This window comes from Eurypyga helias, unplaced genomic scaffold (genome assembly GCF_000690775.1).
Source record: "Eurypyga helias isolate BGI_N326 unplaced genomic scaffold, ASM69077v1 scaffold18641, whole genome shotgun sequence".
Taxonomy (NCBI): domain Eukaryota; kingdom Metazoa; phylum Chordata; class Aves; order Eurypygiformes; family Eurypygidae; genus Eurypyga; species Eurypyga helias.
The window spans coordinates 291-14638 of NW_010229122.1; the positions used below are offsets into that span (position 1 = coordinate 291).

Genomic DNA, 14348 nt, shown 5'->3' on the forward strand with positions numbered 1-14348 from the left:
AGGTCATCATCCCACCATCCTGCTTAAGCAGGTCATGCCTACAGGGTACCCCATTTTCCCCATTTCCAGTTCAGTACTGAGTATTGCAAGCACAACACAGGTATTATTTTAGCTCTGTGCAACATGGATGGAATTGTGGACTTTCTCTGCCTAATTAAAAGATCAGTTTCACTCTGAAAATCCTGTATGTGGTATCCAGAGGCAGGCATAGGTGGCGGGGGCATTACAGTAGGCTTGGCTCTAGCTGGTAGTTTGTCATCTGGCGATGCTTCCCCAAGTAGGTACCTTTCACAAAATGCTTCAGTTCCCTTTTTTCCTACAGCCCAGGTGTTTGATGCTCAAATTTGCCTACTGGCAGTCCCTGGCAGCTATGCCATAATTTGCTTGTCTGTGGCATGGTGCTGTCTTCTTGTTCAAAAAGCAGGAAATTCCTTGGGAAAGGGATGGTATTTCAGGGCTCTCCCAGATGGAAAACCTCTCATAAGCCATGTTCTTTTCCCACACCTTCAGCTGGAGCGTATGCTCTTGATTTAACACATGTATTTTATCCAGAAGCCTGGATTATTTTACCCAGAACCCCTGAGCTGTCTGAGGGATCACAATGTGGTGCACACATCTTCTGCAGCCTGGAGAAGAGCTTTGTGTGGAGCGGGTCTTCTCGAAGGCAGTGTCTCCAGAAGCCAAGCGTCCTGGGCTCCCATCATCCCATTGAGGCCCTCACCCTGTGTGGCTGCTCTTTATTTTTGTTTTGTTTGTGATTTGGGAATAGAGGACACAGACCGTGCCACTGCTGCCTAAAGTGTGGGGAGGGAAAGTCAGTGGTTTCATGTGGACTTATAATTTTCATGATAGTGACACCAAAACATAGATGCTGTCATTGGCGCTTCAGCTGCCATCGCCCTCACACAACCCAACCTGGGATCAAGTGCATCACTTGCATCGAACAGGGAGGTCAAAACAGGTCTGAAGGAAAAAGGTCTTAATGCACGAACTGTTGGTTGAGACTGCAATCTCACTAAAACCGTGTCTTTACGTTTTGGCACAGGTTACATTCACGCAACACCTACACACTGGCTTAAAAATGTTTTAGTGAATAACAGCAGCTGTGAATTGCTTTTATATGGAGTTGTGCTAAAGAGCTGAGAGTCCGGAATGGTTTGGGTTGGGTTGGAAGGGGCCTTAAAGCCCACCCAGTGCCACCCCCTGCCATGGGCAGGGACACCTTCCATAGCCCAGGTTGCTCCAAGCCTCATCCAGCCTGGCCTTGGACACTCCCAGGGATGGGGCATCCACAGCTTCTCTGGGCAACCTGTACTAGGGCCTCACCACCCTCTCCGGGAAGAAATGCATTGCTTGAATCCGCGTGTGTGGGTTAAATTAAGTGCCAACTTTAGCACTGACGCCGCCTCCATTCCGGGGGGCGGGGTCACCGCTGTAGACAGCCCGCTGCTCACGGCCCGCAGCGTCTCGTGCGGGCAGGGTGAGCAGCGCCCCTCCCTTTGCACACGGCCCCTTGCCGTATAAAAGCAGAGGGGGCGGGGGAAAAGGGTTTCTCGCGCTTACGTGGAGGAAGGGCTGTGTCAGGGTTCTGACCTGTGGGGTTTTCATACCCTTTCACGTGCTATTTTTGTCTTCCGTCTCGGTTTGTGGGTACCTTCACGAGGCAAGTTGTGTTTTCTAGGGCTGATAGCACTAGGGAGGGGACTTGTCTGTTTCTGGATGTCTCATACTGTCTACCGAGGTCAGACCGGGCGCGTGGAGGCCCAGCCAAGGGGGAGCTCAGTTGCTTGTGTGGCCTAAGGCCAGCCTGCCCCATGGGAAAGGTGTATTTCATTTTGTCAGGAGTTGATCCGCATAATTGTTACAGGTAGCGGAGAAGGCTTGTTTTGGGAGCTCAGGGTCACAGTGCTGAGGGTTAAATGAGCGAACAAAAGGAATAGCTGGTGAGTGGGGTCTCTGTATGATACATGTTTAAATTACCAAGGAAAACAACCCAAACCTGGAGGTATTTTCCAAAGGCTTAACTTTGGCTGGAGGTGACAGTGTGGAGAGCGTACTTCAAAAACCTGTTAGGCTGGGTGACAGCGCTTTAAAGCATCACTTCCAAATGCTTGTGTTTTATCTAAATAAGCAGTGTTTTAATTGCAACACACTGCAAACTTGCAGGAGGTCTGTGCTGGTGTGAAAATCTAATATTAGTGATTATGAGATGAACTGATTAAAAGTACAGGATTTGTTTGAACTGATGGAGATTAATTGTGTAGGAGGAGTTTGTAAGTTCATTTACAAACTTAAAGCTGAATAGCTGCAGCATTGGCTTATGTGCACTTGTGGTCATTTGTGTGTTAATGCAGATGTTTTATTAACAGGCAGAAGAGTATAAAATGGCAACTGCTCAGAGGCAAAGGAGTTGTGTGGTATGATTGTCTTGTGTATTTCAGCACAATATATTGTTTGAATTGGAAGAATCAGTGAATTTTAACTAAAATAGTGCACCCAGCTGCTCTTTAATATTTCTTCACTTGAAAATTGCAGACTAAATCAATCTTTCAACTAGGAATAAAGATATGTAGTAGCAAAATAAAGATATGTAGTAGCAAAATAGTGAGTCTGAACTTTGTGGTCATACACTTGGTAGAAATCAGCTGTGTCCTAAAAACACAGCAACACCAAGTGTTAAGAATATGCTTAACTGTATAAATGCTGAAGGTCATACTTTGCAGCTGAATTAAAACATTAAGCAGCCATTGGACCAGATTGTAGATTGTACAGGTTTGTTGTTGTGGACAGAGATTAAATCTTTTCTTTCTGTAACTTCCAGAGTGCAGTTGTATTTCCTAACAAAATATCTACTGAACAACAGTCCCTGATGCTGGTGAAGAGACTCTTGGCAGTAGCAGTATCCTGCATTACATATCTGAGAGGAATATTTCCTGAAAGTGCCTATGGAACAAGATACATGGATGGTAACAGGCTGTTTTAATGATTTTTTGCAAAATCTCTTGTAGGTTTGTTGTGAAGTTACTGAGTGTTTTTAAAGCTCTTTTTGATTAAAGCTAATAGCTCTTTTCAGTGGCTGTAGTGGAAACTTCACTAATACAATCATCACCAAGTTTTGTTAAAGATAGTGGTGATACTAACTCGGCAATTAAAGTCATGCTGACACCTGTCAGTGATGTTAATTTTAGTCAATTTTAGTCTGATTTTGATATATACTTTTAAGCAACGAACTTCACTTTCTTAGCAATGTGGTTGTATTTTGTCCTAAGTAAACATACATGTGTGTATGTTCTTCTTTTGAGATGTCTGTGTCAAAATTCTGAGGGAAGACAAAAACTGTCCTGGCTCTACTCAGCTGGTGAAATGGTATGTTAATTACAGTGCATATTTAACACCTCCATAGCATGTCAGTTCTCAAAGGTAGATTTTGCAAATACAGAGATTTCCCTTGCTGTGAGTCAACACCGGCACAGGCACTGCTTTTAGTACATGGTATTTACTACGTTGCCGTTTTTAATGGAAAAATCAAATTGTGTATGTTTTGTTAAAGATGTAACTGACTTCTACAGTTGGTTTTAGGAAGGCTGACAGTGTGGTGCTTAACAGAACATAAATCTTTGTTTGCAGAGTGATTATACTTTACATCTAGTTTCTGTGGGTGTATATGAATGCTTAAGGGGCACTTAAATGGACAAATCTAACCAGTAGTATTTATTTTCTTTCTGTTCACAAGATGTGCTCATGGCTGCTCTCCTTGCTTTTTGTTACCTCTGTAAAGGCCACCTGTGTATTTTTCACACTTTTTACCAGTTGTAGTACAAGGTAAGGTACTGGAAATGATGCTGCATTCAGCAGAGGGGGTTTGCAGCTGCTCTCAGTGTTGAGGTATTCAGAGGTGTAGGTTTGAGTTCTAATGTTAAAACAGTGTAATTAGTCATCCACTCTGTCCACGTGTCATCCCTAGGAGAAGGGGGGGGAGGAAAGGCTTCGTTACTGTAACCTGGAATTTTTTAATAGATCTTCTGTGGTAGAGGAAACTCAAGTGGCGCCGAGTGCCTTTCACCTTACCCTCACGCACCAAACACTAGTGGTGTGGCAGCCTGTGGATGCTGACAAGGAAAAGCTCCCTCTTTTTTGGGTGAAGGGTGTGTGCTACCTGTTTGGAGTTTACAGGTGAGTAGCCTTTCTTAAGTCAGCATTATGTACACACCAAAACCAACTTCTGCTTGTTGGCAATATTGGAAAGAAATGTTAGGAAAAAAAAAGAGGGTAAGTTTTGGTTCACAGTGACTGTTGTTTGTATGTTATATAAAAAGCAAATTGCAACTTCTAAGTAAAGGCAATAGCACAACTTCTGTGTGCTTCAGAGATGTTGGTGTTCAGGTTAAGTACTTATTTATAAACTGTTTAATGGATACATGTGTTGGTGTTTGAAAATGCTAGCTGTACAATTGCTTTATATTTTTACTTAAATTATTTACTTAGAGATTATATTTTTACTTACTCTACAAGGAGAGAATGACTTCGTGTGGTACAATTAGTTGTGTGTATCACTGCTAATAAAAAGACAGAATAATGGTATAAGTATTCTTTATTGCTGTAATATTAAAAAGGCTAACCACAAGAATTTCATTTTTGGGGGAATTATTTATTTAGTCAGGAGCAAAGCAAATGTAAATTAGTAGTAGATAGACAAGATTATTTGATTTTTGCAGGATGTTAGGATGCTATGATGCCTTGCAGAAGAAATACGTAAGTCTTCCAGTATCATTTAGCTAGTTTAAATTTACTTAAACATTCATTTATATAAGTCCATTTAGCTGCCAGTGTAGTTACAGGGCTTTCTGGTTGGGTAATGGGTGTGATTTACTATTTTTAAAAAGTTAGCTACGGTGTGGGAGGCACAGACCTTTCAGGACAATATTCTTTGTAAACAGAAACCCTTAAAGGCAGGGTTAATTAGGAATTTTCTTCTGCCAGTTAAGTCTGTTCTTAAACATGTAAGGAGTTAAAAAGCCCTATAGTTATCTAGATTGGTTTCCAGAGCTAGAGAAACAAAGGAGTTTGGTAAGCTATGGAATGGACTATGGAATACATTTAATGTTCTTTTTCTTTCCTTAATTGTATTTCTGACAGCTGAGAATGATTGTCCTAGCTGTAAGTATCTTTGAAAAGGTACATATTTTTTAAGGTAGATGCTTAGAGATATGTACAGTTCTTACTGTTTCCTCACTTTACTTTAAAAATACAGGTCTATACCCATCCAGAAGATCCTCAGGTAAATCTGCTAGAATATTTTACAGTATGATTAAAGATAGTGTGGATATAGTGAAATGCATGTACAAGCAGTGGTACTTAACATTCACTTTAATGCACATTAAAAAATAATACATCTTAAGATACCAAACCTAAGAATCACTAGAGGTAATCAGAATTGCCACACAGTGAATTGCCTTTGATTATCTAGTGTCAGGTTATTCTCAGGGCAGAACAAGAAACCCCGAGTGTCGTTGCAGAGTTAAATGCCTGTAAAGATGCATCATCCTAATTCTGCACAACAAACAAGGAATTGCTTTGGGGAAAGCACAGTATGTTTTAACTAACCACTGGGGGTCACCAAGTGTGTGAAACATTTTCATGGTGATTAAAATGTGAATATTTCATTCTAAAAGCTCAAGCTGATGTTTCAAAATGGTGATTCCTTGAAAATAACGTAGATCTTAATTTTTATTTGACAGTTGTGTGAATACCGTTGCTACAGCGTTAGAAAGCTGAATTCAGTGCATATAAGGGCATCAGACAGGAGTTGGGCTATTATTATTGTCTTTAAATGCAAGGCTAATAGATTACTAGACAGAAGCAGCAGCATAGTTTACTGACAGGTGATAGTTTAATAATTACTGGATTTGTTTGCAGACAATTACAGAATGTTACCACTTTAAATTCAAGTACACCCACAATGGGCCACTCCTGGATTTCAGCAGGTACTGTCACTGACTTTATTCTGCTCTGTGGTTTTACAGTCCATTGCAGACACCTGAATGCAAAAACTTTGGATTTTCTGTTTGGTGTTTCCTTTTTTAGTTCTGGATCTTAAGACTAATTTTATCAATGTATACTATTATCTTGGACTTACTCTTAAAATACAATGAATGTTTTTGTCAGATTGTGGTCCTATTTTAAAATATCCACTCAAAAGATTATTCTGTATGTTGGAGTCCAATACTCTCTGTCCAGGTTCTTGAATTCCATGTGTAGAGGGTGAAATGAATACCAGATTTACTTATCTGAAGATACTTGACATTGTATCAGATTTCTCATTTAGCGGGGATGATAAAAAATACACTGAAAATGCAATACAGTTGTAGCTGTTCTTAGCAAAGCATAGCTATTGCAATATACAGTTCAGTCGTGATACCAGTGTGATTGCTGGTGTTTAATGTGCTCATCATCACAACACTGGGCAGCCCTGGTCACCAGGAGGGAGTATGTGGGTTGCAGCCAGCTCCAGCCCATTGTTCTCTTCAGAATTCTTTTGTTATTTAGTTTTTATACTCTTCGGGCTGGGCCACACGTTCACTGCCCCCATAGTGGTCTGGCTAACTCAAGGAGACATTCACACACCTTTAATGAAAATTTACACTGTCTGTTGATCCACTCAGCTGGCACAGCTGTGTACCTAAAACAGAGGCCACGCTCTGGGTCCCCTGGGTGTTGAGGAAAAGTAAGCGTTCTTTGCAAGAGGTGTGGCCAGTGACACTGCATTATTCCCTGGGCTTCATGGGCACACCACCCTTCAGTGAGCCGCCTTCTGTTGTAGGGGTTTACTGATGAGTCATGGCTACAAGGAAATGGCTTAAGACAAGTAATTGAAATGTAGCAAGTTTGTACCTAACAAACTTCTTTCAGGTTTCCTCCTGCATAAAATGCTTTTTAATTAAAAAAAAAAAAAAGGCTGCAGTGCTGCAAACCTGCTTCCTTTGGGCAGAGTTTAGTTACTACCTCTGAAAGGGAGGGGGTTAAGGGGATATGACCATCTCAGCCAAACCAGGCTGCCTTAGTGTATTAGCATAAACTCACATCAGGCTGATTTGAAAATAGCAGGTATGGGCCTGCTTCTGTCAGCCTGCCAGAAGGGAGATAATCACCTGCCGAGGGTGAGACAGTTGGAACCATTATAGTTAAGGGTGTCTTTCCAAAAGACTGTTACCCAGTCAAGTAACTTGCAGTTGCTTGCCTTCCTCTGGCTATTCAGGTCCTCAGGTGCTTCTCTCAGCTATGTGGCTGTGAGGAACAGGGGAGTAGAGGGAAAGCATTTTTAGTAGCAGTAGGGTATGCATGGTTTAGGTCAGCAGCAGAACAGGAGTATGAGAAGGTCGGAGCTGGGTGCCGAGAGTCACTGAGGCACACATTTCTAATTGGTAACAGTTCTTGTTTTATTTACGGGAAACTAAGTATGTAAGACTTTGTGGAATTGGGGCTTTCAAAAGTACCCCTTTTTTTTTCTTTCAGATTGGATATTTTTTAAGAACTGTGTAATGTAAAACACAGTAGTTGGTCGCAGCTGCTGATCCATAATGCTTGCATGATGTCCCTGGCTCAGGATTTGATCTTCCAAGGGGCAGAGAGCACTTCGTATTAGCAATTGAAGTGCTTTAATCTTGAACCTTAAACTATAAATGGGATGTCTGCTTCTGACATTCATAGTCTGTTAAGTCATGTATCTTAATACTAGAAACAGCTTGCTCTGTGGGGAGAGGGGAAAAAAACCTGAATACTTTGTCCATTTTTAGTAAGAATAAAAGGAATGATTCCACAATAACCTGTGCAGACACCAAGAAAGCAAGTATCCTCCTCATTCGCAAGATTTATGTTTTGATGCAAAACTTGAGTCCGTTACCAAGTGATGTTTGCCTGACTATGAAGCTCTTTTATTATGATGAAGGTAGTATTTCAATATTACTTTGATTTATATTACCTTACCTCAAGTTCAGACATTGAAATATAATTCAAAGAAATACTTTAATGTATAATCTTTATGGCTGGGACTTGCAAAATAACATCATTTAACATGTGTCTGTTTCTCACTACAACTTCTAAAATCCAAGGGGAAAAGATTTGATCTGACTGTAGGAACACAATCTTGTCACTGACTTCATTGGAGCAAAGACTTCAGTGGGTTGTAAAAATAAAGTGGGTTTTCCTCTGTGTGTTGGGATGTAACGTATTTTCTGGGCTAGTTCTAGTTTGGATGGCTATTTAATGTCTGACACTAGCTTTGCTTTCCAGGTGTATTGCTTTGTAACAAAAAATCAGAGCTTCTAGCTCATCTCTTCGCATGTATAAACTATTTCAGATAGCTTTAATTGGGGTTTGCCTGTTGAATAGGGAAGACTTCATTAGTACAAGTTGAATATTGATTGTTCCCCTCCCCACACAATTTTTTTGGAGTAGCCCTTTGTATTTAAATGGGTCTCTTAGCTGCACAAGTTAAAAATAACTTTACAAGGAAGTGTTTGTTTCATTCTGACACGTTTCATGACTTCTTTTCTGCAGTTACTCCATCAGATTACCAGCCTCCTGGTTTTAAGGAGGGTGAATGTGAGGGGATGATATTTGAGGGGGAGCCCATGTATCTTAATGTGGGTGAAGTGCCAACACCTTTTCATATGCTGAAAGTTAAAGTTACAACTGAAAAGCAACGAATGGAGAATGTTGATAAAAGCATCCTAAAGCAGGGAGAGACTAGCGTGCCTCGCCAAGCGCTCAGAGTGGATGGAGATGATCCGGAAGAAGAGAACCAGGACATGAACGTAAGAGCAGAAATGTTGTGTAGCTTGTAGAATTTTCTTGTGATGCCTAGAAAAGGTCTATTAATAGTTTTACTGCATGTCTTACTGTAACACTAATAAAAGTGTTTCCAGATATATTTAAGCAAGACAATGTCTTCAATACTTTTTTGCTTTAATTTTACTGTGCCAGTTAACAATCTGTCATTGTTAAACCAGTGTTGTACAAGGACAGCATGATGCCTGCCAGCAGAGGAGAAGCAGGGTGAGCAGCCGGACAGCTTCCTGCTGTGGGTACAGGTGTCTTTTGTCAGCTCCAGTCACAGGACACAGGAGAAACTTCCCTGGAGCTATCTGATAGCGGTCCTAAGCCAGCTGCTGCAGCTAGGCAGTACTGACTGGCAATAAACTTGCTCTGGGATCCTCTTGTACAGCTGAAGATACATACATACAGTAGCTAAAGTTAAAACAACCTGAGATTCTCTATTGGGATTTTTCCCTGGGGAAATCTGCCTAGAAAAAAGGGCAAAACAAAACTTGCTGAAGGCATGAGCGCATGGCAGACTTGTGCATCCTGATGCTAGAGTTCCTGAGACTGCTCTCAGGACTGTGCTTGTGCAGGCTTCAGCCGTTGGAGGCATGCATTTCTGGGGTAAGTTGAAGCAGGGAGCAAGTACCTTTAGTCGTGTTAGAATGGGCAAATATGTGTACTGCTCTGTACTGGCCATAGGTGAAAGGAGGTGGAGCTTTGAGGCTTCTGGCCTCTCCCCCTCAATTAGCATCACCTAGGAGGCCTGTAGGTGGTGCGATGTTTCCATGTGGCCCTCTGAATCTGCATATGCCTCTGAATTGCTGTTTCACAAGCAATGGGAAGGCAGTAACTGTTGCACTGATAGTATTCTTTCAATATCTACTGTGAACAATTTTGGTATTTTGTATAGATGTTATTTCTTGGTAGTTGAATTTAAATGTGTGCTTGCATTAGTAATTAATGCTGGGCTAGCCGGTATGTTCCATGTCAGATTCAATTATTTCAATACAGTTCTGTTCCGCTGAGAATCTTTCTAATAACTTCTGACCCTAAGCATCTGAGTACAAACCCTCTTATTTGTCTGCAGTAAATGATAGACCTTTTCCTCTTCTCAATCTAGGAGGATCCTGTCTTGGATAATAAAGTAGAAGATAGTAATATTGTAAATATTTCAGAAGTTCAAGGTAACAATTATATATGTTTTTGAAGTCGCTGCAGTTTGTGCCTCTTTCCTGATGTTACTACTCAATTTTCTGATGTAGATCACTATATAAAACTTCTCTTCACATACATTGCTATGCCTTTATTTTCTTTTGTGGCTTTGTTCTGTAAAGCACTTGGTTAACACATGCACATTTTCATGCTTCTGTTCTAAAATTCTGATCTTCCGTCTTACCAGGTAAGCTAAATTTAATAGATTATATATTTAGAAGTAAATTGGTTTTTCTATTACAGTTGTTACTGGTTTTACTAATATGTTTAATTTCCACATAAAGCTTGCAGAGGTGTTATGCTCTTGAGTTCATTATTGCAGACTTGGAAAGCAGAATTCCCCGTGCAAAAAATGGTCCAGGTCTATGTTTAAATCACAGCTAGTTGGGCTGCATCCTCAGCTTCATCCACTAAAGTTTAGTAGAATTACTGCTTTTAGCCACCTTTTTTCCTTAACTGCTGACTACAGAAGGATCACGGTCTGATTCTGCAGTCCAAACATGCTTCAGTCTGTGTGGTTGTGGAGGAATCCAGACCACTGGGGCTTGTGCATACAGAAGAGCTTTTACATTGTGGTAGACAAGGTATCATGATTAAATACCTATCCATGTGATAGGTGCTGTTCTGTACAAAGGGAGCTGTTCACTGCTGTGGTTTGCTATTCCTGATGCAGTCAGTAACTTCACCTCAAAACATGTTTTGTTTTATGAATGATTGTATGATGGCTGGGCTGCTGGCTATTGTAGTGCCTGTTCTAGCTGCTCGCTTCCACAACTTACTCTGAATCTGTGTGCCCTTTTCTTTCACTGTGTACCTGAAGCATTTTGAGAATTGCTAGGAAATCACTGCATTAAAGATGCAGAGTGTAATGCTTGGTGGAGTTAGGGACTTGCTTGCACATAGAGAATTAGAGACCTTTTGGAGCACCTGTTGGCTGCATTTCTAATGTGCAGGTGATCCTTGAGGCAAAACATCAGTGTTAAGAGGCTACTCTGAGTTGTCAACAGTGTGCTTTATTTTTTAACAACTCTTTTACAGAACCAAACTTAACTTGTGAAGAGGATGAATTTGCAAAGGCTGGAAGGAACCAGAATCTGTATGTTTCTAATCCTCAGGTATGAAAACCATGCTCTGTCTTAAACTTATACTGGAGCTTTTGTGAAGCTTCTTTCCTACTTTGAGTGATTAATAGGGGATCTGCTAAGGGTTTATTTACCCTAAGCAAATCACCTGCTGTCCGTGCCTGCAGCAGTAACTTTTCAATGTTTTACAAAAATAATTATTATTCTAAAACAATCAAAAGCAATAACAAAAGGCTGTTTCTCTGTGATGCAATTTTCAAACTAAACAGACGGTCTGACTGATCTTAAAATAAGTAGGAATGTAATTACCATATTTATAAGCTGCCATAATTAAACACTTTAATAGAAATTTCTCTGCTAATTCTGACAGCCCAAAACTTGATTAAAAGTTGATTAAAACTTAAAATGCTGGTTTATTACTTGGGCTATATTTCCTATATATAGCAAAATGGTGTAAAGTAAATACGGAGGACTACTTCAAGCATATGTCCTTCAGATTTCTTAAACAGAATAGCCCTAAGTAACTGAGTGACCTACTGTATAAAAGTAATGGATGCTTTGATCTGTCAGTGCTTTTTGACACATTCAGCTTGAAACTTGTGCTGTTGACTTCAGTGGGTACACTTCTGTACTCCATTTCAGCTCAAGCGATCTGGTGAGCAGAGCCATGGCTGTTTGCATGATACAGCACTGAAGCCTCCCGTAGCCTCTAACATGTTGGTTTTTACTGCTGTCACAAGACAACATTTATTTTCTGATTTTAGGTTGATCACTTGGCAAGTAAGACATCCGAACTTAATGTGTCGGAGAGCAGGACAAGAAGTGGAAAGATATTTCAAACCAGCACTGTTAGTATTGTTTTTCTCTTGTTCTGTTCTTCTTTAAGTATTTTCCTGTTCCAAATAGCCAATAAAACTCTAAGCTATAGTACATTTCATGTTGGCAGAATGAAATTCTCATCACTTGTAAAATTCCTCTTATACTTCAATGCATTTGGATTCTTGGTGTCAAAAAAAGTCTGTTTCCAAAGAGGTAAAAGCTGGGTGTTGATGTAGTTAACACAGGTAGAAAAAGATTATTTAGGATTAACTTATAACTTCTCGAGAATGCATTTAGCTGAATTCCCCACTAACTTAAACGTTGATAGGATTGTGTGCCCCAGCCCAGTGTACCACATGCTTGCTAGTGGTTTTACTTGAAAAACACAAAACCATAATTCTAACCTCAGATCTATGACTCACTCATACCAAGAAGAATCTGTTATTTCTTTGCTTAATCACATTGCAGCAGATGAGTCTTGTAGTGTGTGCTACCTGCAAGGAGCCAAATTCCTCCAGCCTTGCACAGGTGGAGCAGAAGTTGTCTTCATTGTGGAAGCCTGGCTGTTGGGGGTGGCCCATCTGTCTGTTGCTGCTGCCTTTACCAACTGAACTTGGTAGCTTCAGCTTTGTGAGGCTCTCGGGGCCTTCCTATGTCCTCCACATCTTGTGAATGTTCAGGATTACTGGTAGCTTGTTCTCAGAAAAATCTGTGGGTTGAATACTACCATTCTAGTAAATAAGTAAGTGCTGTTCATTCACAGTCAGGAGGGGGAATGTCGTGTCACAATGAAGGAAAATCATACCCTTCCTGTCGCCACTTGGGAAAGCTCTTCACTAGTTTTTATGCAGGTTAGGGAACGGTAGTCATGTAAGGATTCATACTGTGCAGCTCAGTTGTTGATGGTAGCTTTCTCCTAAAGTAATAGTTGCCTTATTTCTGTGAAGGCTGATGGAAATCAAGTTTGGGAGCGTGCAAAATTCATTCCTCATCAGAATGTTCTAAAGAAAGCCCAAAGAGAAATTGGCCTGTGTCTTAAAAATAGCTTTTGTATGAAAGACGCTCAGTTTGCAACAAATGGACGAAGTGAAGATGTTAAATTCAGAATGCAGAACTAGCAGATTCTGTCTTTCTGAAAAGAACTGCTTACCACAGAACAAGATTTTTATCCCCAACCGCAGGGTCATATGTAGTATCGTCTGTTGTTTGCTGATGTGAAGGAAAAAACCAGTGGCATTCTGTATGCTCACTATCACCATACCTTTCCTTTTTAAAAAAGGTTTTGTTAATGAACTTAACAGTAGAATTTAAACAAAGCACAGTTGCTTTAAATAATCAAAAGCACAGCAGAGCTAAAGGCTAAATTAACATCCTCTCACAGTTGTGTGAATTGGAAGTAATTGGATTAAACTCGGTAAGGTGAGCCTGTGTGGTGCTGAGCCCCTCTCCTCTTGGTATGGGGTGCTCACTCCTAGTGCCACCTGGCTCTGCGCTGTCTGCAGTGGGGGCACTGCATTGGCTCCCAGATGCTTAGGGAAGTGTACTGGAGGTGTGCTGCTTCTCCAGAGGGATCAGCCTTCATTACGTCCTCTTGGAGCTGTGACAGGAGGTCCTGCTGCTACAGCATACATAATCCCAGCTCCCCTTTAATGATTTGGAGGGAGGGTCAGTTCTGCCAGAGGGTAATATGCAGGTGTTACCCCAGGCTTAGCACCTCTGGGTCAAGTTAGCATGATTGAGCCAGATGCTCCACATGCAGCTTTGTGCAGGGTGGGCTGTTCCAGTGTATAACTGCTAATGCCACGGTGCAGTCTGTGCAGTGTGGCAGCCTGTAATTCAAAGGTTATGTTCTCTTGGTAGGTTCATCACTTTGAACTCTCGTCTAGTCAAGATGTGCTGCCAAAAAGGAGAAAGATCAGTGAACCAAAGGAGCAGTTTTAGATCCTCATCTCCCTGCTGTTTGTGTACAGAGTTTTGCACACCACTTCCCTTCTGTTTTAACGTGAATGTTCGTATTTAAATATTTTTAGGGATTTTTTCTGTTCTATTTGTAGTCAAAATGGAGTGTGTTTTAAAGAAAGAATCTGTCAAGTAGCCCAGCTGAAGAGGTCAGAGCTTGTTTGTTATCGGAGGTTGTACCCCATCAGGAAGGACAGAAGGTACCCAAGTGCTGATGTCAGAGTTCTGTAACCAAGGAGATGAGGGGATTTGAGTCCCTGGTGGTTAAACACACTGAACATGTTTAAATCCTGGTGGTGATTGTGTGGCATATGTTACCCATATTTCACCTGTAACTTTGGGCTGTATTTCACAGCTGAGGAACTCCTTGTCTGGAAACTGCAGTAGAGGGCACAAGACCCCTCAGTCCTGGGTGGGTTTCCGAAGCTCTAGGGAGCAGGTTCAGGAGGGCTGCGC

The 14348-nt window shown here is 41.1% G+C and overlaps 1 protein-coding gene across 1 annotated transcript; it reads left to right on the top strand.

The window, feature by feature from the left end:
- The first annotated feature begins 2384 nt into the window (after nt 1-2384).
- HORMAD1 (HORMA domain containing 1) lies at nt 2385-13874 on the top strand. The gene is made up of 13 exons (XM_010160289.1): nt 2385-2417; nt 2822-2966; nt 3303-3366; nt 4716-4752; nt 5137-5157; nt 5252-5278; nt 5917-5984; nt 7794-7945; nt 8557-8813; nt 9941-10004; nt 11071-11147; nt 11879-11962; nt 13794-13874. Exons 1-13 carry the CDS (start codon nt 2385-2387, stop codon nt 13872-13874), a joined length of 1110 nt encoding a protein of 369 aa, XP_010158591.1.
- The last annotated feature ends 474 nt before the right edge of the window (nt 13875-14348 follow it).